Below are 23,244 nucleotides of genomic sequence, written 5' to 3' on the forward strand. Positions count from 1 at the left end.
TGAACCATAAAGGCAGCATCTGGAGCACAAGCTCTCAAACATACAGAATTTTATCCAAGAAATGAAAGACTGGGTGAATCTAACATTACAAACAGGAGTGCAATTTCTTGAGGTCATACAGACTGAGTGTTGCCACTAGTTTATTGTGCAACCCATATTTGTCCTGTATAAAGGTAGCACAAAAGGTCTTAATCAGACATCAGTAGATATTGTTTGACTTGTGTTGTTAGTTTTTTCATACCATAGACAGTATTTAATTATAATGATTTGCACTCTAGTTGCTGTATGAAAATACTATATTTTACACATTACACATTGGAGCCAATGACAGTACCCTGCTAGAATGTCTCCTCTGGACAGACCCTGGAGCAACATCTGAACCACAGGAAGAGATCAAGAAACTCCCACCAACCGAAGTCATCCACTGAGAGCACTTTATGATTGGGAAATGAAGCCATGTAAAGTGGATGCTGCCGGTTTCAATCCATTGCAAAGAGGGCCACCTTGGCACAACCAAACACCCCGCAAAGTCAATGGAAGGCCACATCGTCGAACTGGGCAGCACACCAGATACCAATAGGGGTGCTCATTTGATTCTAATACACTCAGCAGTGCCAACTGATTAACTCAACCAGGCTACAGTGAACCTTGTTTTATCCCTATCCACCCACTAAAGTAGCGTGTTGCCCATAAAGTCATATGTTCATTGAAACTCAATTCCTAGATGAAACAAAACCAGGACTGTATGGACTGAAGAGAAACCAGAACAATGCATAAAAGACACACAAATTGGCTGAAACAAGCCTAGGTTTTCATCTCAACTTAAAATTTGACTAGGAGGAGCTTCATAAGTCACTGTCAAATGTCATTCACATCACTGAAGAATTCGAAAGTCTTATGCCACGTTAAGGCATTGTCAATGAGAGGAAAAATAAGTAGTGTTACTCTTGAAGGTTTGAAATCATTGATAGGATCTCATGAATGCTTAAAACATTTATGCCATATTAACAGATTGATGTTAAGATATGAAAAGAAAAATACTGTACTAGAATACAGTATTTAAATAATATTAGGGAAAAATATACTGTATATTAAAAATCAGTACAGATACAGTCAAATAATTCAAGTTAATCATAACTAAAAAGTCTGTTACAGTTTACACATGCATTAACTTTTTTCATCTAAACTTGGGGCATTAATACATAATGTAAATTAAAGAAAACAGCACACATATTTTATCTTTTATTAGTATTAAAAAGTAAGCCAGCAGCTCATGAACAATTTCATATCTATGAAGTTGGGTACTCGCTCTGGCATTAGAGAGAACACAACTTTGAGTGCACACCACATCGTGCTAATTAAAATAATTTTGTTGTGGATTGGGAAACAGCACCTTTTTTAAAGTAAGGTAAATTTCAAATGCAAAATAATTACAGTAAATACATACAAGTATTCAAAATTACATAATTAAAAGAAAAAATTAAGAACTTAACATTATACTACTGTACAGTATAATATAAAATTTAATATTTCTGTAATCTTTTTTTTTGTAAAATATCTGTCATTGCTATAAAAATTTGTATAAATAACATAACATCATAACTGTACTATATCAAACAATTTATTCAGCATTTTATATACTAATGCTAAGCCAATTATTTAACTTACACAACTATATCCCATTCTTTACCATTCCAATTATAATTTAAATGAAAATGCCCCTTTTCATAGCATCACTTAACTGCAGCATTCATATTCACAATATAACTCTTATATACTTTACCCAAAATATGACTTTTCTAAGCTAATAGGAAATTAACCATGGTCAATAGCCACGATGGCATTCCTTAACCAACATAGCTCTCACATTCATTTCAAACACCGAACTTCTATTAATATTTGTTGAACCATGCACTACATCCTTTGCTATACTATCAGCTTTCACCATTTTTCCACACCTTCCTGATCATTTCTGCCATAAATTACCAATTTCCTCTACAAGCAATTAAATGTTATATTTTGTATGTTCAAAAACCTAGCCTTTAAACTCTCCAACTGTACTATGATTTTTTCTTGCAAATAATGAACAGGGTTATTGCTAGGGTGTAACAGCTACCCTGCACTCATCCACCTTAACATGTTCCCCACACAGAGCCTCTGTATCTGCAACTATTAATTTATTTACATTCTAAACCATATAGTTCATCATACCATCCAAATCCATTGATATTGCTGCTCTCAAGGATATTACTAATCTTGTTTCTGCCATGGAAATATCTGTTGTTTTAAATCCCATGAAGATTATACTCACATTTTAATCTTATCCACCTTCCATCAATTTTTTAATTGTAAAATATAAATGCAAGAGGAAACCCTAAATGGGTTTGTAAATCACTTTAATTGCATTCAAACTCTGGAAGTCTTACTAATTGGGAAAACAATTATTTTCAATGAAGAAATATTTCTTCATTCATTTCTTCAACGAATGAAGAAATAAGTTTATCAGCATGTGTAAGGACATGCCATAACATCCGAGGTATGTACAGTACAATTTAAATTCACATAAATTAAACGGCATAATATTGTCTCCAATAAATATAAAACAATTATAAAAAGACATTAAGGTATTAAAAACTGTTTAAGTCCTGAGAAAGATGCTTTGACAAAAGTATACAGTAACAGATTAATACATCGAGTGTACAAGATTTGTAAATACAATAAAGGGTTAGCAAAGAAGAATTACAATGATAAGGTTAAAGGTTGGAGGCAATTTAAAAAATGGTGAATCAAATCAGTATTAAATTTATTCAGAATTGCAACTTGGCATCAAAGAGAATGGCAGTAGAAAATTAAACAAAAGTACTGTATTTTTCATTAACAAATAAAACATTATAAGCAAATAATTTCATTACAAAAACAAAGCCTCAATATTCCTTAATTATTCCATCTTTTTACCAAACTTAAGAAAGGGTCAATGGATTTAATTTCATATAGGATCAGAAGCACCCATTTTATTTAAAATTAAAAATGGGAAAATGGGAATCATTGTTTACTTGTGAATTTTAAAATAGAGTAGCTGAACACTATAAAGTTGCTGGTGGGTTTAAATATACAGGAACAATCCAACAATAACATTTACTGATGGATTCTAATACAGAGGAACCTCGGTATTCGCACTTTTTGGCATTCAGATGCTGTGTTCATGTTCGGCATTCGTCCGTTTGCTGGGCATTTAGACGTAAACACGCGTCAGTTTCACCATAGCTGTTGTTCAGTGCACAACCCATTACACTTTTTTGGGGGGCTATTTTGGATATTTTTATATTCCAAGTGTAAATAAGTCACCATGTCACCTAAGAAAGTTTGTGATAAGTGTCAAGCAAAAAGAAAAATGATTAGAGATGAAGAAAGAACTCATAGCTAAATCTGAATATGGTGCCCGTGTGTCTGCATGCCATACCGAGTTTGGTATGCCTAAATCTAGTTCTCTAATAAAAGAAATGTGTGCAAAATATTCCTGAAAAATATCACTCTGACAAAGCTGTGATAATGGTAGCAGACTCCCCTGCCAGAGAATAACATCTCTCTCTTCTCCTACCTCAACACCATCCACATATGCCATCAACTCTCCTAAGTGCAGGTAAAGTTTGTAGTGTTGTACAAATATATTTATTTTTGTGGTCTTGAACGGAATAATCCAATTTACATTATGCCTTATGGGAATTTTTTTCTTCAGTAGTCGCACTTTTCGGCACTCATCCCGCCTTCAGGAACCAATTAAATCCAAATACCAAGGTTCCACTGTATGCAGAAGTTTTGCATTCACACCACACCAAACTGTGCAAGAATGGGCAACTATTTAAAATGTTTATAAATAACAATATTTATTTATTTTGTCTTCCCTCTGAAAACTCTCATGTCAAGTATTCAAACTTTGCACGTTTCTGAAACTTCAATCAAATAATTTCACCCATTAGCATGGCTGTCACAAATTAAATAGCTACCCACTGCTCGCATTGAAAAGCAGGTGTGTAAAGAATGAAAACTGCTAATTAACCATGATTAACCACACAAACATATGGATATACTGTATACAAGAATGCCATGGATTCAAAATGCTGAAAACTAACAATTTGTAAAATATAACATGTAATCAAACAACTTCAATGCTTAGCACAAGAATATATAATCACGGCTTTGTTAAAAAAAAAAAATCATCATATCTTTGGTCTGTGAATGAAAGTGCCACAGACTGACATAACACTGCCAATTCCATACATCAACTATGATTCAAGCTTGAAACACAATATAATCAGCATTTAAAAAAACAAAACAGGAATATTTTCAAACACTGTTTGTTTTGGTTTTGCACTGTCAATGACAGGAAGCAAGTTAGGCCAAATAAGATCCCCCACCCCCCCAGGCCAACTTCCGACCTTCCTCAGGATGCAGCTCACAACAGTTGTCTAATTTCCGAGTGCCTAATTTATTGGCAGGTGAACAGAAACGAGCCAAACATCTCTCTCAGTCATGCTAAAGGAATTGAACCAGGTATCTTTCGGTTGTGAATGGACTGAGTTGACTACTGTGCTACAGGACCCAGAAATCATTAAAAATTAATACAACATACTGTATTTTCATGTTTAAAACCTTAATCCCAAGTAGTACAGTGGGTTCAAATTCTGGATAAGCAGTAAATAGGCACCCAGGAGTTAGCTTGTTGTGGGGCTGCACCCTTGGGAGGGTCAGTAGAATGAAATTGGGGAGGACCTCAACATAAGCCTAATGTGTGTATATATATACACTAGCTGCCTGTCCCTCTGACAAAAATAATTACTGTAAAACATTATAAATGGTCAGCACTTCACACAACTACCAAATCTACGTAGGACGGCAGGCAAAAAGCACACTGATTATTGTCAGTAAATTACACTACAATTTGTCTTGTTGGTTGGGAACAACATTAACATATTCTGCTAAAATATCTCCAAGCTCACATGCAGCTTCGACAACACCAACGCTATTTGGCAGCACCACCTTGAAATCTGCGGGGAAATTTTCTGTCATTATATACTGTATAAACAAAAAGTAAATAATAATTCGGTTTAATTTTAATTATGAAGAGAAAATGCAATAAAATATCAACATTATTCAACTACTGGTACTCACCATCTGATTCTGTAAATGGAAATATCTGGTCTAACTGCCGCATGATATTCTCCAATTCCTCCCTGACATCCATTGTGCCATCAACAGTATCACCATTTGCTCCATTTCTATCCGGTGACAACATTATTGGAGAAGTTTCTGATGAAGCTGTAGCAGAGGTCAAAGATGACAGATCACTGAAATTGACCTCTGTGAAGCTGGGTAGTCTCGATGGTTGTGGAACAACTTTTAAGCCACCAATATCTGTATTCAAGATAAACAAATTATAAAACAGCTACTGTCAATCTGAAATATTAACTTAAGTAAAAATAGCTTACCAAACTGTGCTCAAGGTAAGCAAGATTGAACTCTTTCTCCCCACCACAGCTGTTGTATTGTTTGCATTTACAGGTACTGTGCAGTATATTGGTACTTCCCAGAGTTCAAGTATTCTGACATACTTGCTCTTGAGCAGTGGATGGAAGTGACATCTTCTGCAAGAGCATTCCACTTGCTTCCACCTGCACTGCATTGCAACCTCCGAAATTTAGGCTAATTAGTTACGGATTAATGTGAACTGTATGAATTTTGAGTTTTTGGCTATTTATCACTAATGGTGAAGTTAAGTTTAAGCTTATGAAACATTAAAAAGTACATAACTATACAAAATAATGAGCTAAGCCAGTATGGCTATACAGCACTGTGTGAGATACAGAAGTTTCAGATTTGTAGATATCACTCGGGATGCCATTGCTGGAGTAGGAAAAACACGAGTTGTCTACATTGAAAGAATCGGATTGAGAATTTTATCGAGACACTTGGATATGGAAGGAGATAGATAAGATCATTGTAATATATATGTTGGTGGAAGATATGATTTGGAGAAATAATGAAATATGGACAGGTAGTAAGTTGTGATAAAATTATTAGAAGTCTGTAAAGAAGATATGGTAGCTCACTAGTATTTCTGTGATAACTGAAGACTTAGAATTAAGTAAAAATACACATGGAATGGGTGAAAGCACTGACTGGTCCATTACAAAACGGTAAATGTGAAATAAATAGAATTCAAGAATAATCAAGAAATTTAGGCTAAGCATTGTGGCAATGTTAATGTTAAAGATACAAGTAAGAGAATTCAAAACTACAAAGGGTAAACCTTAAGAAATTAACAGGTTACTATAGGAAAAAGAATGTTCACTGTTTAAATTACTGATCAATTGATATAGAGCAAGGCATGTGGTGACACAAGGCAAGATGCGAGTAATTCTGTGTTGAAGATGTCAGACAAGGAATATGATGTCAGTGAAGTTGATAAAATGAGCATATAGTCAAAGAACATATTAAGAAATATGTATTGGGAACATGTAGTGCTTCAAGGTAATCAAGAGATGCACGTGATTCCTGGGATAGATCAGTCAAGGATCTAGCTCTTGAGGGATCTCTGCAAGCCTAACAGGTATCCTGCCCCCAAGCAATGGGAAGCCACATGTCCATAATTAGACATGATTTTAACAACCCTTCTTTAGTATACACAAAATTCAATTTACATTGACTACAAAATAATAATTTTAGTGCCATGTACTATACTATTCATTATATATCATGGCACTGACTAATCATGTAAATAGCAGGAAACACTAGAATTACTCTTTTTCTGTAACTATTAGCTAATGATAAGAGCAAACACAGTATGTCAGGATATGGTGCATTTTGCTGAAGAAAAAAAAACATTTGATACAATGACTTTATTTAGCTCACCTTGAGCAGCATCTGTATGACTATCAGGCATGGGGGAGGATGGGAAATTGTTTTGAGAAGGTGTGAAGGGTCTTCTCTTGTGATGAGCATCTAAACTGGTTCTCACTGGAGTTTCTCTTGGGTTCTCTACCTGCAAGATTCAACTTAGGATAATATTACATTATCTTTGCAATTTATTATGGGGACATTAACAAACTAATGTGTGAATGGAAGGAACTGCTTGACATCTTGATTGTTGCCCTTCATACTAATATGAATTCCAGGCTTCACAAGCTTATTCCAAAGAAACAGTAATAACCACTGGAATGGTAACTGTCTGCAACAGGAGCAGTTTATTGTCACAGTGGCATGTAAAGTCCATGGAGCCTAGCACATGTACCATGTCCTAGGTCGATGGGCTATTTTGGTTATCTTAGAAATTCCCCACTACTAATATTCCTCAACTACATACATATTCAATACATTACTCATTCTCAGTTCACTTCGAGACACACTTTCCTTAAATCTAAAAAGGCATAAATCTTGCACTTTTCCTTTTCTCTCATTGTAAATATTGTACCCGATACACACAACCACATTCTTCTCCAATGAAATACACCCTGTTAATTACTGACCAGATTTTGATTTATCTGTACTATTTCACTATCTAAATGGCAAACCCACTTTAGATATGAACATTTCTCATAATGAGAATAAAATTAGATACATGCACAATAATAAAGCATTACACAACTCACCAAGTGGTTTTCTTTATTGTCTAGCACTGCCGTATCATCAGCTGAGGGCCGAGTAACTATAGGGGAGAGATTGAGTAACAACCCACGATCAACTATTGGGGTGCTTTCCAGAAGTTGAAGTCCTCTTCCTTTATTATGCTTAGTACAGGTAGTGCCATCTTTAACCCCACTTTTGCCAGCACCTGCTGACCCTGAATTAAAAGTCTGGTAAAGAAAAAGAAGTTTTAAATGAAGTGATATACTGTACATATATATTTGTTCACCATTCTTTTAAAACAGATGTAAAAAAAATATATTATACTATATATATTATATTATATACATACATACATACATACATACATACATACATACATACATACATACATACATACATACATACATACATACATACATACATACATACATACATACACACACACACACACACACACACAGTCATCTATGATGTAGCGAGAGGTTTTAGAATGACTTGAATATTTTAATTAGCCTCGGCCAGTTCATTTGGAGATAGATTGAGAATTCTCAAGCAACTCCATAAAGCTTAGAATAACCCTGGAAGAGACTGAAAAGCTCCCTGTGGTGCCAGTATGTTATTATGCCTGAAAGTAGAATAATCCTTTTGAAAAATACAAAATCTTACGAAAGCCAAATGTGATGCCATTAGCAAATATTTATTACAACACAGCCAAGCATAATGCAAGAATGCCCAACTAACAAAAAAAAATCATACACAAGCAAAATATAAACATACAGTACCTGCAGAATAGCTTTTAATCTGTTTATCTGCGTCTGAAGCTTCTGAGTGTGTTGTTCCACAATGCCAGCATCCATATCCTTTGAGCCACCTTCCTCTAGTTGTCTAGGAAAACCCAACAATGAAGAATCGATCATTTTTCATAGAGGTAAATTAGTCACAATACTGGGAACTAATTTCCTATAGCCATACTGTAAAACTAAATAAAAAATACACAACAAAAAAATACAGTATGGAAGAATCTACTTTAAATATAGACCTTGTTCATGAGATAATACAGCAGAAATCCTAGTTCTTCTTGACAATTCAATTTATTTTCAACATTTGCAATGGATTAATATTTTGCATGGTACATATCTTCCACTTTCGCACAGTTAAATGCTATTATAGTAACTTGTATTACTATTTCTATTCTACTTAATTTTGTTATTCTCCACCTCTCTTCCTTCATTTTTATTTAATCATATTTTCCCAACTGGGATGTTTTGCTAATATGGAAATAATACAATTTACTTTTGATCTTTTAAACTCGTGTGTATGTACAGTGATTGGTAATCCAATGAGTATGAGGAAGACCCACAACCATGATTTAGTCAAAAAATACAATGGACAAAAGAAAACACATACTGTACAAGCAACTTAATGATATAAAATTATCAGAATATACAAGTTTACCTGTGTCCCTCTTCAAGATGCATAATGATAGAATGTATCTGATTTCGGGGAGATGTGGGTAATATAGTTGGCTCTGCTGTATTTCTAAAGCCACAACTCTGCTGTTCCACATCATTAATACGTCCTTCCTCAGAACTTAAAGAATCATTGTCATGGGAGGCATGGAGAATGGTACGCGAGAAAAGTTCCTCCTCTTCTTCCTCACTGCTCTCACTCGATGACTCTCTTGTTTTGCCTTCACACAATACACTAGTCCTGCAGACACCAATAAGAATTAGATATCTAACGATATTAAATGCCTTGTGTCAAACAACACCACACTTATTATAATGCACAATTCAAGAGGTTAATAAAGCATGGAATACTTTCAGTATTTACTGATTAGGTAGTGAAGGTCAAGTGACGAGCACCTTATTACATAATGGTACGGAATAATACATTTTGAATTCTTCCTACATAATGGGAGGAATACAAAATGATCTAGTAATAACTCTAAATATATAGGATTTACTGAGTACTGTATTTTAAACCAGGAAAACAAAGAATTTTAAAGGATTACAAAATAAAGATAATATTCTATGCCAGTTGTGGATGGGTGGATCATGAGGAAACACTACATCCATTCTTTCAACATTTAAGTAGAAATACAAGGGAACACAGGTGAAAAAGTACTCAAATGAGCCATGAAGACTTCAGAAATAATTTATTCAAGAGTTCCAATCCAGAGCTCTAAACTTGCAAATTGAAACCAGATGGGAAAAATATCTTGGGGTTGACAATTCTAAAAAACCACCATAAAAGCGATAATCAACTTCACAAGCACAGATATTTCAGCAAACAAGCTCAAATGGAATACTTCAGTAAAAATAATTACAGTAAATATTTTGTGCTGAATCCCATATTAATTCTTTGAATGCATGACCCATTGTATACTCACATATTACACCCAGCATCAGGACTGGAGGCTATTGCTAAGTATCGCTGCTTGTTGCACCTTGTATGACCTCTCAGGCGGTGCTTCAGGATCTTCATCAGAGCTCTACGCCACTCTTTACTATTTGTCTACAAGAACATTAGAATGATTTAATAAATAGGATGCATCAATGACTTCTAACAATTATCTATACAGCAGGCCCTCGCTATTCATGGAAGATACATTCGTGAAACACCAGTAAAACCTTGAATGAGGATAATAGGCTCGTGGAAAATAAAGAGAGAATGTTTGCCTACACAAATATAACCAAATTGGGGAAAAAAACAAGAGATATGGTTGTGTGGTGGCAATGTTTGTTATTATCAAAGTAGTTATAGGATGAGAGTTGAGCATGTGGTCTCTCTTCTTGATAATCTTTGTTAAACATTATAAAGTTTTGAAGCTTCCAATGGTGTAGGCACACACCAAACAGTTCACTAATTCCATCTATCTAATGGAAGAGTCCCAGAGTTCCATGGTGTTAGCTCCACCTACCTGTCTTTTTAGTGTCTCAACAAATTGGTATATTTTTGTTTAATGCCATTCATTGGCTAATTGTTCAACCATTAAATAATATGTTTGGTGAAAATCATCAGAATGAAAACTATGAGATTAATACTATTGTAGTGCTACCAACAGTGAATAATTAAAACTGAATAACAAGGGTCTGCTGTACTGTATTGTCTAACAAAGATAACTGTTTAACAAATATAGCATATTTACTTATATGCTCAATGGCAAAGCAGTAGCCATGTACTGTGTCCAAGAATTATGAAATCTAGAAGCTTTCAAAAGAATTTGCCTTAGCTGATTTTTTTTTTCATTTCTAACCAGTTCTGGCATTTGTTCCCACCTCATGACAATATTCTTGAATGGGGTGTGATAACTTGTGACTACGAGAAGTTCGAGCATGAAGAAAACAGTCTTGGCAGAGATTGTATCCCAAACACCGCAAACACTGGTATCTAAGCCCAATGACTGGTCGCTGCTTGCACACTCCACACTTAACGTCATGACACACTGAAAAACAAATCTAAATTTATATATATACACAATAACTCTTAATGATGTTTTGTATCAATTTTGTTGTATAAGGGGTATTCTGAGGTCAATACAGCAAGTGTAAATTGATGTTCATCACTACAGAAACATTTGGAAAATGAGTTTTGATCCTAAATGCCTATAATTATCAAGATTTGACATTTCTCTGGCTAACACAGCACTGTATTACCTAATAAAAAGTTGAACCTTTTTATTATAAATTTCATTTAGATTTTTTTTAGCAATTTGAATCAGTGCTTACAAAAGACATTAATGCTAATAATTATGCATGTGAGAATTTAATTTTTTGTTTAAGTTTTTAAAAGTTTACCATGAAATATTTATTATTATTTTTTAATCAAAAAGATAAAAATATTAATTATGGAGAACATTTCGAAAGAAAACATTTCGGAGCTTCATACGAAATAATTATAATTTAGTTTAATTCTGTATTTCCAAGGAAATAAATGGAAGTTTTTAACAATATTTTTTTCCATATATTCATGTTAAACTTTTAAATACAGTATAAGGAATGCAAAACAATTACATTTTTATAATGTTTGTAGATTTTGCACATATGGAGGTCACTTGTAGAATAATTGCTATCTCTTTAGGGTAAACTAATCAACATATAAAAGTAATTGTTTATGAATGCAATACAACTTAACTTTAGATATTTAATATTTAGGCTATCTGCTCTATTTTCTACACTTGTAGCTAAAGCTATAGTAAGGGCCTTTATCCTTCCAGAGGCTCCCAACTAACAAGGGCTGGATGTGAAAAAAAAATATCTAGGCTGCCATGTTAATGAAGTTAATTAAGAATGAATCCCCAGCCTACTTAATTCCTTTTCTATTATAATAAGATATCATTGTGATAATGATCTACTTTATAAGTTGAGTACAGTACTGCCAAAACTTACAACACTGATGATACTCAACAAGACTTAAGGCAGTTTATCTCACAGGCTCCCTTAACTCGTACATGGGCCATAAATTACAATATAGGTGACTAAAAAAAAAATTACTAATCACATTTACCAATTTCCCAATTACTAACCTAGTTCAGCAGCAGTAATTCTGTACAAGGTTGTCCACCACACCAAAGTCTGAGGTTCCTTGAGCAGCCAAGCCAGCAACACCTCCTCGGTCACTCCAACTTCACTTTCTACCTATCATGAAACACATTTAGTACTTGTACATCAATATCAGTTACAACAATAAAATTAAGGTATACTTCTCATATACCTTACAGAATCAATGAAAGATTAGGTACACAACACATTTTCAATACAAACTAATTATTGATACAAAGTTTTTTCTGTTATGGTCTGTTAGCATACTACAATAGTGAGGCAAAAGTTCATGACTTTACACACTGACTTTAGTCTCACCGACCTCAATGCTCAGGTAATTTAGTGAAAATCCCATCTTGAGATACTGTATATTTTTGTTAGATCAGGGTAATTTAGGATATTTGTGGAGTTGCTTTCCAGTACGAGGGCCTGTTCACAAAAATATATAATACTGTACTGTATTTAAACAAGAAACTAAAAACATAATTTAAGGAGGATAATGAGTCATAATAACTAGGCTGAAGATATGATGACCAAACCACACATCAGAAGATGGAGAAACGACGACGATGATGGTCCAAGACGGACTGAAACAAGTCTTGTGTGATTCGGTCCAGGACGGACTGAAATGTTGTCTTTCCTCATCTTCTGATGTGTAGTTTGGTCATGATAATTTAAGGTTCTGGTGTGTATATGAAACTGTGCAAGTGTATTTGTTAAGGAACGTATGCGAGTGAGAGTTTGTGTGCAAAATTACCTATATAGCTTGTAGGATGAGAGCAACACTTTTAGTGGCCTGAAAAAGAAATGAAAGAAGGAAGAGAAATGGAGATTAATGAATTAAGACATGCTGACTGACTCAAATATAATGAAAACTAATAATAATCTCATTAAATAAATCAATTTCTAGTCAGGCTTCAGATAAGGTGATGCAAGATAACAGCTCTTAGAATGCGGTTTCATTAGAAACTTAATTCTTGATTTTAATCAATTTTATATCATAAATTTATTGGACAATGAAGGATATCCATGATGGGATGACATTTTGAGAGCAAAACACTGACACCACAGATAGGTACTTCCTAAAGCATTAAATAAAAAAGCTAACGGAAAGGGGAAAGAAAGACCTAGTTTTTAATGAGCGAGTTGGTTATCGAGAGCATCATATAAGGCACCAATGGCAGCCGGTGATCACTGCCATTATAGTTTGATTACATAGGTGATGTAAGGACAGGGAACATTGGATAGCTGTCCAGAATGAAACAAAACTGTAGAGTGCAAGGGACTTCCTTAAGACAATCCAGGGCAAGAATGACCAAGCGAGAAAGACAATTTTTGGTTACAAAGTCAAATTATATAGCTTGTACATAAACAGAGTTCAAAGAAACACACACACACACACACAGTACTGCTGAAGAAAGAGGTAAGATAAGAAAAGCAGGATGGGTTCCAAACCTCACACCCCTATAATGCAGGGAATGTGAGACAAATTGCCCTACATAGTGTATTGATGGATGGTGGAGTTGTCACATCCCTTTATTATTTGATAAAATTTTCAAATAGTGCAAATGAGTTTATTAAAATCAATACTGTATAGCATAGGCATACTGCTCTCAATGTACAATATTGTACAGATAAATTAATTCAATACAATGAAAAACCACATTTATTTACCTCTTGAAAACAACTTTCAACGGCAGCTGCCACCAGAGATAGGCCAAATGATGGCTGCTCCGAGAGCAGCTCTGGAATACGAGCCAAGTCACGAAGAACTGCTGCTAATCTCCGTCTAGGGGAAAAATTATTTATTTTGGAATTATAATACAAATTAAGATATTAAGAGCTTCATTATAAACATTTCTTAGAATGAGGAATGAAAATGTCCTGAAGATAACTTATAAAAAATAAGGGTCTCTGAGCAAGTGATTAAGCTCCTTGTACACAAGTGAGGAAGCATATGACCAGGCAAGGGTGGACAAATATTGACTGCATATACTTCTATCAACCGTAACATAATTTCACACAATAGTTCACATTAAATTATCAGACAACAATACAGGATTTAATTTATACCAGTTATGAAAATGTTGATATTTTTGTAGAAAATTATTTAGAAGGGGGCAAAATGTGAGTTAGATATCCTGTTATTCTATGGTATGGTTAAAACAAGTTCACACCACACATTGTCCACTCCTGCCTAGTGTGGTCAAGCCCCAAGTCTTTACTCCTGCCAAGACTTCCTGATTAATGGGAATGGACCCCCAATTTCTAGGCAAGATCTGGTTAATGGGGATGGAGAACAGGATCTTTTGTCTTTACTTAGTTCAAGAATCCACAAAAAAATGGGGATCCAGATAATAGGCTCCCAACATATAAATTAAGTTTAATATTTTTATGTTCATGTTTTAAAAAGTTTTACCAATCATAAATTTTTAGTATATCTAATCCTTTTATATCTAAATACTGTAGTAGATAAACATAGATAATTAATTTTTTTAAACCATTTCTATTCATCTATTCAGAAATTATATCTATTAATACTCGTGTATTAATAGATATAATTTGGAATATACAAAAAAAAAGAGAAAGTGATTGCACTGGAATACACGTTAATACAATAAATGTTGTACAAAAAAAAAAAGAGAAAGTGATTGCACTGGAATACACGTTAATACAATATTATTAATTTCATATAAATTATGAAGAATGAAAATGTTAAGTGAATCATTAGGCAATAAACTATCCTTGTCTCACCTAGTGCAGCAGTTGTTATGGTCTGCTATTTGAGTGAAGAGATAGCGATACTTTTCCTGAAGCCGCCCTCCACACAAAACCACCAGCAGCACCTTGCACCCGAGCACTTGAACCATGCCACTGCGTCCCCTGGTAAATGAAAAATGTTTTAGCTTTGGCAATGATTAGTGCTAATGAAAAAGCCTACAAGGATTAGTCTGTTTTATGGGTAGGTAAGAATTATGTAGTTAAGATATACATACAAACAAATATAACAGCCTGTCTTGATTGCAGACCTATACTATCCTTAACTTTTTTTTTGTCAGAGGAATGCTGTGTTTTCATTCTAACCTTGTCATGCCACTACAGGTCTTCCTCTGGCTTGAGGTAAGGGCTCAATGGCTTTGGTTTCTCGTACATGCACTATTACGCCACATACATACCTGCCTCCTTCCTTAGAAGAGAGCAGGTCCATTCCCTTTAGAGAATTCTCATAAGGGCTGCTCTCAATACCTTCTAGAGCATTTTCATGATATGCCTCTAGGCATGTAACCGGTTGCCATCTGCTGCCCTTACTTCTTTATGTTCCAGACCAGATGTTGGACACGGGAGCAGCATACATTACTCGTTCTAGCTCATCGGCCATATCCCTTTTCTAACATTTCTAAAGCCCACCTTGTCACTTAACTGTTAAATGTTGCATCATGGCTTCTCCCTCACTCATCAGGATACTTATTAATCTTTTCCACTAATTCAGGTTCTAGAAGACTTTCAGGGGTCTCATGTCAGAAACATGAGCTATTACTTGCTTCTCATATGGACTTTGTGATGTTGTGAAGTATTGCCTTTTTGTTGGAAGTTTGAGGTAGAGTACTTTTATTAGAGGTATACCAATTATAATGTTTCTGCTAAATATTGATACTATACTAAATATTGTTTTTTAGATGTTAGAACTTAAGACAAATATGCTTCTCATGATCTTAGGGTATTTAAACAATGACAGTACAGTACTGTAAATTAATAACATTCAATAATTATAAAAATAATCACGGAACAAATACTCCTGCAGAGTTTACTAAATAAAAATGTTAAAACTCACTCCCAAGCAGAGATTATCAATTAACACAAAGAAAATCCATAGTTATATGGAGTGGTTCAAGGCAAGATGCCTTAGAATAGGACCATGTTGAGTTTGAAATTTTGAAGAGAACCAAGAGTGTGCTTTATAAGAATGTAATACCTCCCTGCAGAGTACAAAATATGTTACAACACATTTAAAATATTCTACTTCAAACTTAGATCGAGAGGCGAGTCCGAACTTCCACAAATACAATTAGATATGTGTTAAGCAAGACACCAGTGCAAGACTGGAAGAGGCACCTGCAGGTGTGGGTAGAAGTGGATGGAAATAGGGGTTTGTAGAAAGCTATGGTTTGTATTCCAATGTTTGTGTTATTAGAATGGGAACCAAGACATTGTCCTACAAACATTGATTTTTTTTTTTAATCCAAATCTCACTTTCCTACTTTACCCATTACTCCTTTTACCCTCACTTACTAATTACATACTCACACTTGTTGATTGCCTTGGTAAAATTCACGTGCACTAGTCTATATAACACGAGTAGCAAAATACATGTTTATTCAAAGTTTCAAGGTCATTACTTCCTTGAGAAACAAAGATGTCCTGATAAAGGCACTACACAAAATAGCAATTATTAAAATTACAGATTACAACCTTGATCTTAGGTTAGATATTTATAAATCAAAATAAACTTACAAATCATATATATTGAGCAAAAGGTTAACTATGAGGTGTGTGGCAAGGGTAATGTGCATTTGTCGGTTTCTGTAGGTAGTACGCAGGCACTTGTAAATGACTTGTTCCAACTGCTTCAGCTCTACTAGATCATTGTTTTCTGCAACTCGCAAACCAGCACTGTCAAAAGCTGAAGCTACACACTGCAGGGATACTTCATGAACTGTAAAGAAAATATAAGTACAGTATAATAATTAACTAAGAGTACCTTTAATTTCATTAATACACAGGCACTGCCAGTACAATTATTGGCTTACACACTTAATTCAAGAAGTGTCTTAAAAACTTGACATGGAAGCTTCTCACACAATAACCCAGAAGTATTGGTGATCAACATGCCCTCAAGGAAAGAATGCTCAATGGAATGGATTGGAAAGGCTACATAATTAGTGCTACAGTATCATCTACTCTCTAAGGTTACATTAGGTTAGGGCTACTTTAGATTAAAGTTAAGGTTTGGTTAGGTCTCATTACATTTGGTTATGTTAATACAGTGTATTATTGACAATAATGTGAAATATTGAATTCAATATCTATTAAAATGTACCAGAGAATTCTGTTTATAGAAAGCCAAATTCTTCAAAGAAAACGTTTTCAACATACACTTTATACATATTTAACCAACGATATTTAGTACATTAAAATTATAACTTGAGAATATTCTCTGTTTAGGACAAAGGTTCACTTGCCAGTTTACAAGTAGACTATTACTGGAACTGTAATACGCTTTCAGACCATCACAAATATCTAAGATAACTATCAAGGTGGTTTGAAGGCGGGGTGTTGTTTCTCGTGGCAATGGATTTGCTCTAAGGATGGGCTGTGGTGTTGGTGGCCATAGTGGTAGCTGGGTTATGGTTGAAGTGATGTGGTTTGTTCTGATGATTATGCTGTAGTTGAGGTGGTAGTTATGGTGATGAGTCACAATCATGAGTGATCGTGACTCATGATTCATAATCACAATCATGAGTGATTATGATAGTTAAAATTTGGCATATTTCCTTGCATAGGGCATATGTAGAAATAATGTCCAAACTCTGCCCATTTGTTTTTTAGATTTTCTAGAAGGTTCCTCCCTCCCCCCCCCCCAGTAATGAGTTTGAGGTCAAAGGCAACATACTTAAAATTTCTAGCCGATATACAAAGGTACTCTCCAAACATCACACAGGAACCATAAAAATTGGGGGAAATAAGTCTGCAAAAACAATAAGCAAAATACAAAATATATATAAATGGTATCTAGAAAATTTGTCATAAAATCAACCCTCAGTTAAGGACACCTTCAACTACACAGATGCACGACTCTTCCGAAATGTACAAAATCTGCAAGTTTCAAAGTTTGGTAATAAAATATGTTCTAGAATTAATTCATAATTTGGTACATCACTTAAGCCTCTTGTAACACTGTAAAAGTGTTTGGGTTAGTTTATTTAAAATATATATAGAGTACACGAGTCACAGACAAGGATCTGAGAGGCGCCAGTTGTCTGCCTGAGATCTCACACCTCTAACCGTTAATGACCCCAAGTGACCTGAGGTCAGATCATGATAATTTCACCTTGCTTCCGCTAAGCGTATAATTGGAGCCGGGTAGCCTTCAAACATGCCGACGTTTAAGGAGTGGCTTGGTAGTGCCGGAGGCTATCTATTTGTGGGCGGAGTTAGCTACTAGGTTCCCCAATAAATACTCGGAGAACTATCGAGCAAGAAGCAATAGGAGACCGGCCAGCGGAGCAGAGCAGAGGCCAGCCGTCGAGATAGGCCGTCACCAGACGGGGGGTGACGCTGCCTGAAAATTGCAGACCCCCCCCCCCTCTCTATTCAACTTAGACTCAGTCCTCGGTGAGTGAACATTTAGGTGACTTGGTCGTGTTTACATATGTTGTGTGATGATCAGGGGCAGTCAAGTTGTAGGGTTCTCGAATTCTTGGATGATGACTCACTTTGCATATTAAACTGGAACATTTTAATTGAATTGCTAAATTATGATACTTCATGGGAAATATAATTATGAATTTATTATTTAAATTGTGTTTAACTTTGTTCCCTAGAGATTTTGAGTTGAGGTGAGAAAGCCTCTGTGGTTACTGGTTTCATGATATTAACGAGTACATGTTTGGAGTTGATACATGGTACAGAGGGAACATACTAATAATGAACTCATGATAACATCTTTTGAGAATATTTTGATACAGACAAGTTCCATTCCTTGTCTTGTATGTAATGATCATGAATGGATGGTGGCAGCATTTCGTCTTCTACTATCTACTCTTCTACTTCTACTATCTACTCTTCTCCTTCTACCTATCTACACCTCTCCCTCCACCCCTCTCTAAACTCTCACTTTCAACTAATGACCCTCCTCGCCCCTCCCACCTTTCTGCCTCTCACCCCAAACCCTCACTAATTACTTCACATTTCATTTCTTTCCTTTCGTTTTCTCTTATACGTTTGTGGCAATGATTCTGTATTCTAGAGTTCTCTCTAGAGTTTCGGGTAGCTGATCCAGTTACGGCGCCTTGTAGTCTTAGCACCTAGGTAGTCAAATACCTAGGTTACAAGGTGTTGAACGAGAGAGGTTGCCTTAGGAACTCTGGAGGGTGCTCTAGAATAGTTAGCTAACTGGGGACGGGATAACGGACTAGAGAGAGCTGTTTCCCCCGGCCTCGTTAGTTAACTGGGGGGTGGAATAATGGACAAGATAGAGCTATTTCCCCCACCCCCCGTTACACTCTTGTGGAGCAGAAGCTTAGTAGACAAGAGGCTTACTTGAACTTTGTCTGCAGAATACTTGTTAATAAAATAATGTTAATGTAAAATAATGTTCACACGAGAGCTTACACTTAAGCCGAGTCTGAAGACGACGCAATTTACTTGCAGTGCGGTATGCTGCGTATTTCACAGAGTTGACCAACTGCATTTCCTCTAATATGCGAACGTACTCTGGGTGGTCCCACTGTGTAATTCCACGGCTGTGACTGAAAAACACACACCATCAAAATATTTATAACTTCACAAAACTCTTTAAGAGTCGCACAGGAATGGTATGTTAATTAAATTATGCTTTATAATATTAGGGAATAAACCAAAAGGTGTCATTTTGACACCAACCATTCAAGTCACCCACATAATAACTAGAATTATACCAGTAAACAAAAAAAGAAGTAAAATAACAGTACAACCCCAATTTTACAGGTGAATACATTCCCAAAGGCAGTGTAAAAGAATGTCAGGAAGCTTATGGGAAAACTAGATAACATTCTCAGAAAATGAAATTTGTTACCTATGAAAAATTAACTTTTATTGCCATTACAAGGCAAATATAATGAATCAGGTTAAGTTCACTAAAACACACACAATAAATAAATTCTACAAAAACAAACATAAAACATTTATAGACCTTAAGTGAAACAATGCACTTAATGTTCATGAATACATGTACCCTAAAAATTACTGCCATTATTCTTCCCCTTACATGGAAATTTTGAAAAAGCTGACCAGTTACTTGGATAATATTGAACGAGTTCGACCATATCAGAGAGGAGATATCCGATTATAAAATACACTGTTTACTACTCTCTAATAATTTCTAATTGGTGATGGGCAAATTGTTAAAAATAAACAATTATATATCACTAGAGAGGCTATTTTGCATTGCTCAGGTAACGGGTGCCACATCTTAACTGTCATCTTCTCCCCCTTGTAACCACCTTAACTGCCGTCTTCACCCCCGTAACCGCCTTAACTGCCATCTTCACCCCCTGTAAACATCTTAACTATCCACTATCTTCATCAATACAACTATCTTTGTGCACTGTTCCACTTCCCTCTCCTTCACCACCTTTCCTACCCTTCATCTTTCCTTTCTTTCACCACCCTCCCTGTCTTTCACTGCCCGCCCAAACCTGCACGCCCCCCCCCCCCCCAAACCTGCACCAACTTTCCTACCATTTACCACCACCCTTACAGTCACTACTTTTTCTTCATCCCTCTAATCTTAGCAAGGATCGAGTCTTATTTGGCGAGATTGGAAATTAATATGATTTTCCATTTCAAGCAAAGGGGTTGAAGCATTATGATTCAACCTTGATCTGCCTGTGACTATTCCCTGGATAAAGACCTGTCACCCTTAAAAATTTCACCCCCAAGTGTCTGGCCTCCAACCTTGAATTGACAGACAAGACATTCCCTTTTATAGATATGGATGTACAATACAATAAAAATCAAAGTACAGTATTTCCTTATGAAATTTTCAGTATATTTCATAGTAAAGCACCATACAGTTTTACTTACTTGATATAGTATGGAACTCCTAAAGGAGTTCGAGCCATTGCCCAGTCCTCCAACACACATCCTGCAAAAATTGTAACATGTAAAATCCTAGGATTTGCATAACGTTTTATACTCAATATGAAAATCACTTGGCGAAAACCAAATTAAAGATACACTATATAGCTAGGACATCTTACTCTTTCCTATTCTTTATCAGTTGCCCACAGCATAAGTTTCTCCAGGAGTCATTGCCACACATACCTTTCACAATATAAAGTGCCCTAACCCTTACCCCAACTTCCAGTTTTTAGAAACTGGAAAAATTGCCTCGACTTTAACTTTAGATAAACATTGTAGATACATTGGAAACCCATCTTGGGTATTGTGCCATTTGGATAGAATATAATGTACCATAACTGGACTTGTTTGAGCAACAGTAATAATCTTTTAATCCTGTATCCAATTAACATGCTGCCAAAAGTGCTGCATTTTTGTCTGATGATTCAAAAATAAAACCAAAAAGTACCCAATTTCATCTTCATAGCTTCCTACCTAGCGCTTGAAACTCGCACTGTATTTAGTGCTACCTAATTCCCCAATGTATCTATGCCATACAACTTCACAATTGTAATCGTTGCTGTTATCTTATACAGTATCTTGTTATACACACAGTTTGCTACATAAAATCCTGCAATAACCCTCATTATGCTAAAATGTACCTGTGGACAACCCTTAAATTTATTTTAATGTACCTACCTTTTTTTTATCATTCTTATACAATGTATTTAGTTATTCTTTCTTACAATGCATTTTTATACTTTCTTACAGTGCATTTTTACACTTACAATGTACCAGTAATTTTTCTTTTAATTTTGCTAGAAATTACCTTCTTAAAATTGTTAGATTAAGGACCTATCCAAACGCTATGCGTGCTAGTGGCTTTATAAGAATGTAAAACGTCAAATCTCTGTACTCTCATAAATCCAATGTACCTTCTTGTATACAGTCTATAAACAAATAAATAAATGAATGTGATTCACTCTCCAACAATATGAATTAATTATAATATCAGCCAGAGTATACAGAACTGTTATACAAGTGTTGAGAAAAGGAAGCCCATTAGGCTCATGAAGATCATCTTATCTATAATAGTAAGGCCATTTGCAGTAGTATCCTAAAAGATTCCTGAAGGAAAGATGATGACATCACATACATCTAAATTACATACAGTATAGAAAAAACTTAAGTTTTGCTAAGATAGGATAAGTTTTAACTGTACTTTAATCAATTTCAAGAATTTTACTTTCCAATCCAGCCTGAACCCTAGTTAGATTAAATTAGGACACATGTCTTCAAAGACTTGCAATGAAGTAGAACAAATTTAGAACAAATAGTTTACAAACTATATTAATGAGCGGGGTCTAAGAGCTGCCAGACATTTTGCCCATTTATGTTATTGCTACTCTTTAACCATACTTAACCCAACTCAACCTAGTGCTGTTGGGTTAGGTGAGGTGGGATTTGTATAGGTTGTGCAAGGTGTGATTTATATATCCTATACTTCAAAAGTACAGCACCCCATGATGTGATGTCACTGAATTAGTTCTGGAGCCCTTTTTTTTTTTTTTAATCCTTCTGATTTTAACCCTTCCAATAACCCATCCAATTGCTAGCCAGACACAGAGGCGTTTCATCAAACTGATCTATTAGCATCTATGTCATCCCTCTACTCCTGCAAAAGATCTAAACTATCTTCAATGTGGTCCACTCTTTAATCATGACCGGACCAGCATCAATCAGAACAATAAAAACTAGTCACGATCAGCTGATGGCTACAATACAATTTGTTACACATTTACAGCAAATATTGGTTATTTATGCAGCAGTCACACCTCTTACCCTCGAGCGTCTCCACCATGATGTGCGCTTGTTATACACACTACCAACACAATAAAGTGCGACCTCCGACCTTTTCTTCTTCTTGATAGTAGATGCAGTTTTATCTCCGACCTCTAACCAGCTTTTGAATGACCTCCTCACAAGCCTACCAACCACAACGTAAACAACGCCGACCACCTCGCCAGGCCTGCCAACTACAATGTAATAATAATAATAATAATAATAATAATTTTTATTTAGGTAAAGGTACATACATAAAGAGATTTTACAAAGTTTGTTGGCTTTATAGATAGAGCTAGTACATACAATGCCTAAAGCCACTATTACGCAAAGCGTTTCGGGCAGTTGTAAACAT

General features: G+C 35.3%; 1 protein-coding gene across 1 annotated transcript; it reads right to left on the reverse strand.

The window, feature by feature from the left end:
* Positions 1 to 1,229: 1,229 nt before the first annotated feature.
* Positions 1,230 to 23,049, reverse strand: LOC123768651 (dystrophin). The gene is made up of 15 exons (XM_045759294.2): positions 22,890 to 23,049; positions 21,012 to 21,072; positions 19,560 to 19,696; positions 16,680 to 16,881; positions 14,922 to 15,050; positions 13,842 to 13,956; positions 12,152 to 12,263; positions 10,905 to 11,071; positions 10,016 to 10,140; positions 9,079 to 9,333; positions 8,406 to 8,508; positions 7,647 to 7,850; positions 6,910 to 7,039; positions 5,170 to 5,412; positions 1,230 to 5,045 (listed from the first exon to the last, which is right to left on the reverse strand). The coding sequence occupies exons 1-15, from the start codon at positions 22,906 to 22,908 to the stop codon at positions 4,933 to 4,935; spliced, it is 2,115 nt and encodes a 704-aa protein (XP_045615250.2). The 5' UTR covers positions 22,909 to 23,049; the 3' UTR covers positions 1,230 to 4,932.
* Between the last annotated feature and the right edge of the window lie 195 nt (positions 23,050 to 23,244).

Source organism: Procambarus clarkii, chromosome 83 (genome assembly GCF_040958095.1).
Source record: "Procambarus clarkii isolate CNS0578487 chromosome 83, FALCON_Pclarkii_2.0, whole genome shotgun sequence".
Lineage (NCBI taxonomy): Eukaryota > Metazoa > Arthropoda > Malacostraca > Decapoda > Cambaridae > Procambarus > Procambarus clarkii.

Coding starts and splice junctions, on each gene's coding strand:
- LOC123768651 (XM_045759294.2), bottom strand. Junction 10,141..10,904: donor TTCAAGAATATTGTCATGAG/GTGGGAACAAAT, acceptor ATGTTCTTGTAG/ACAAATAGTAAAGAGTGGCG. Junction 5,046..5,169: donor TCCATTTACAGAATCAGATG/GTGAGTACCAGT, acceptor ATTTCCCCGCAG/ATTTCAAGGTGGTGCTGCCA.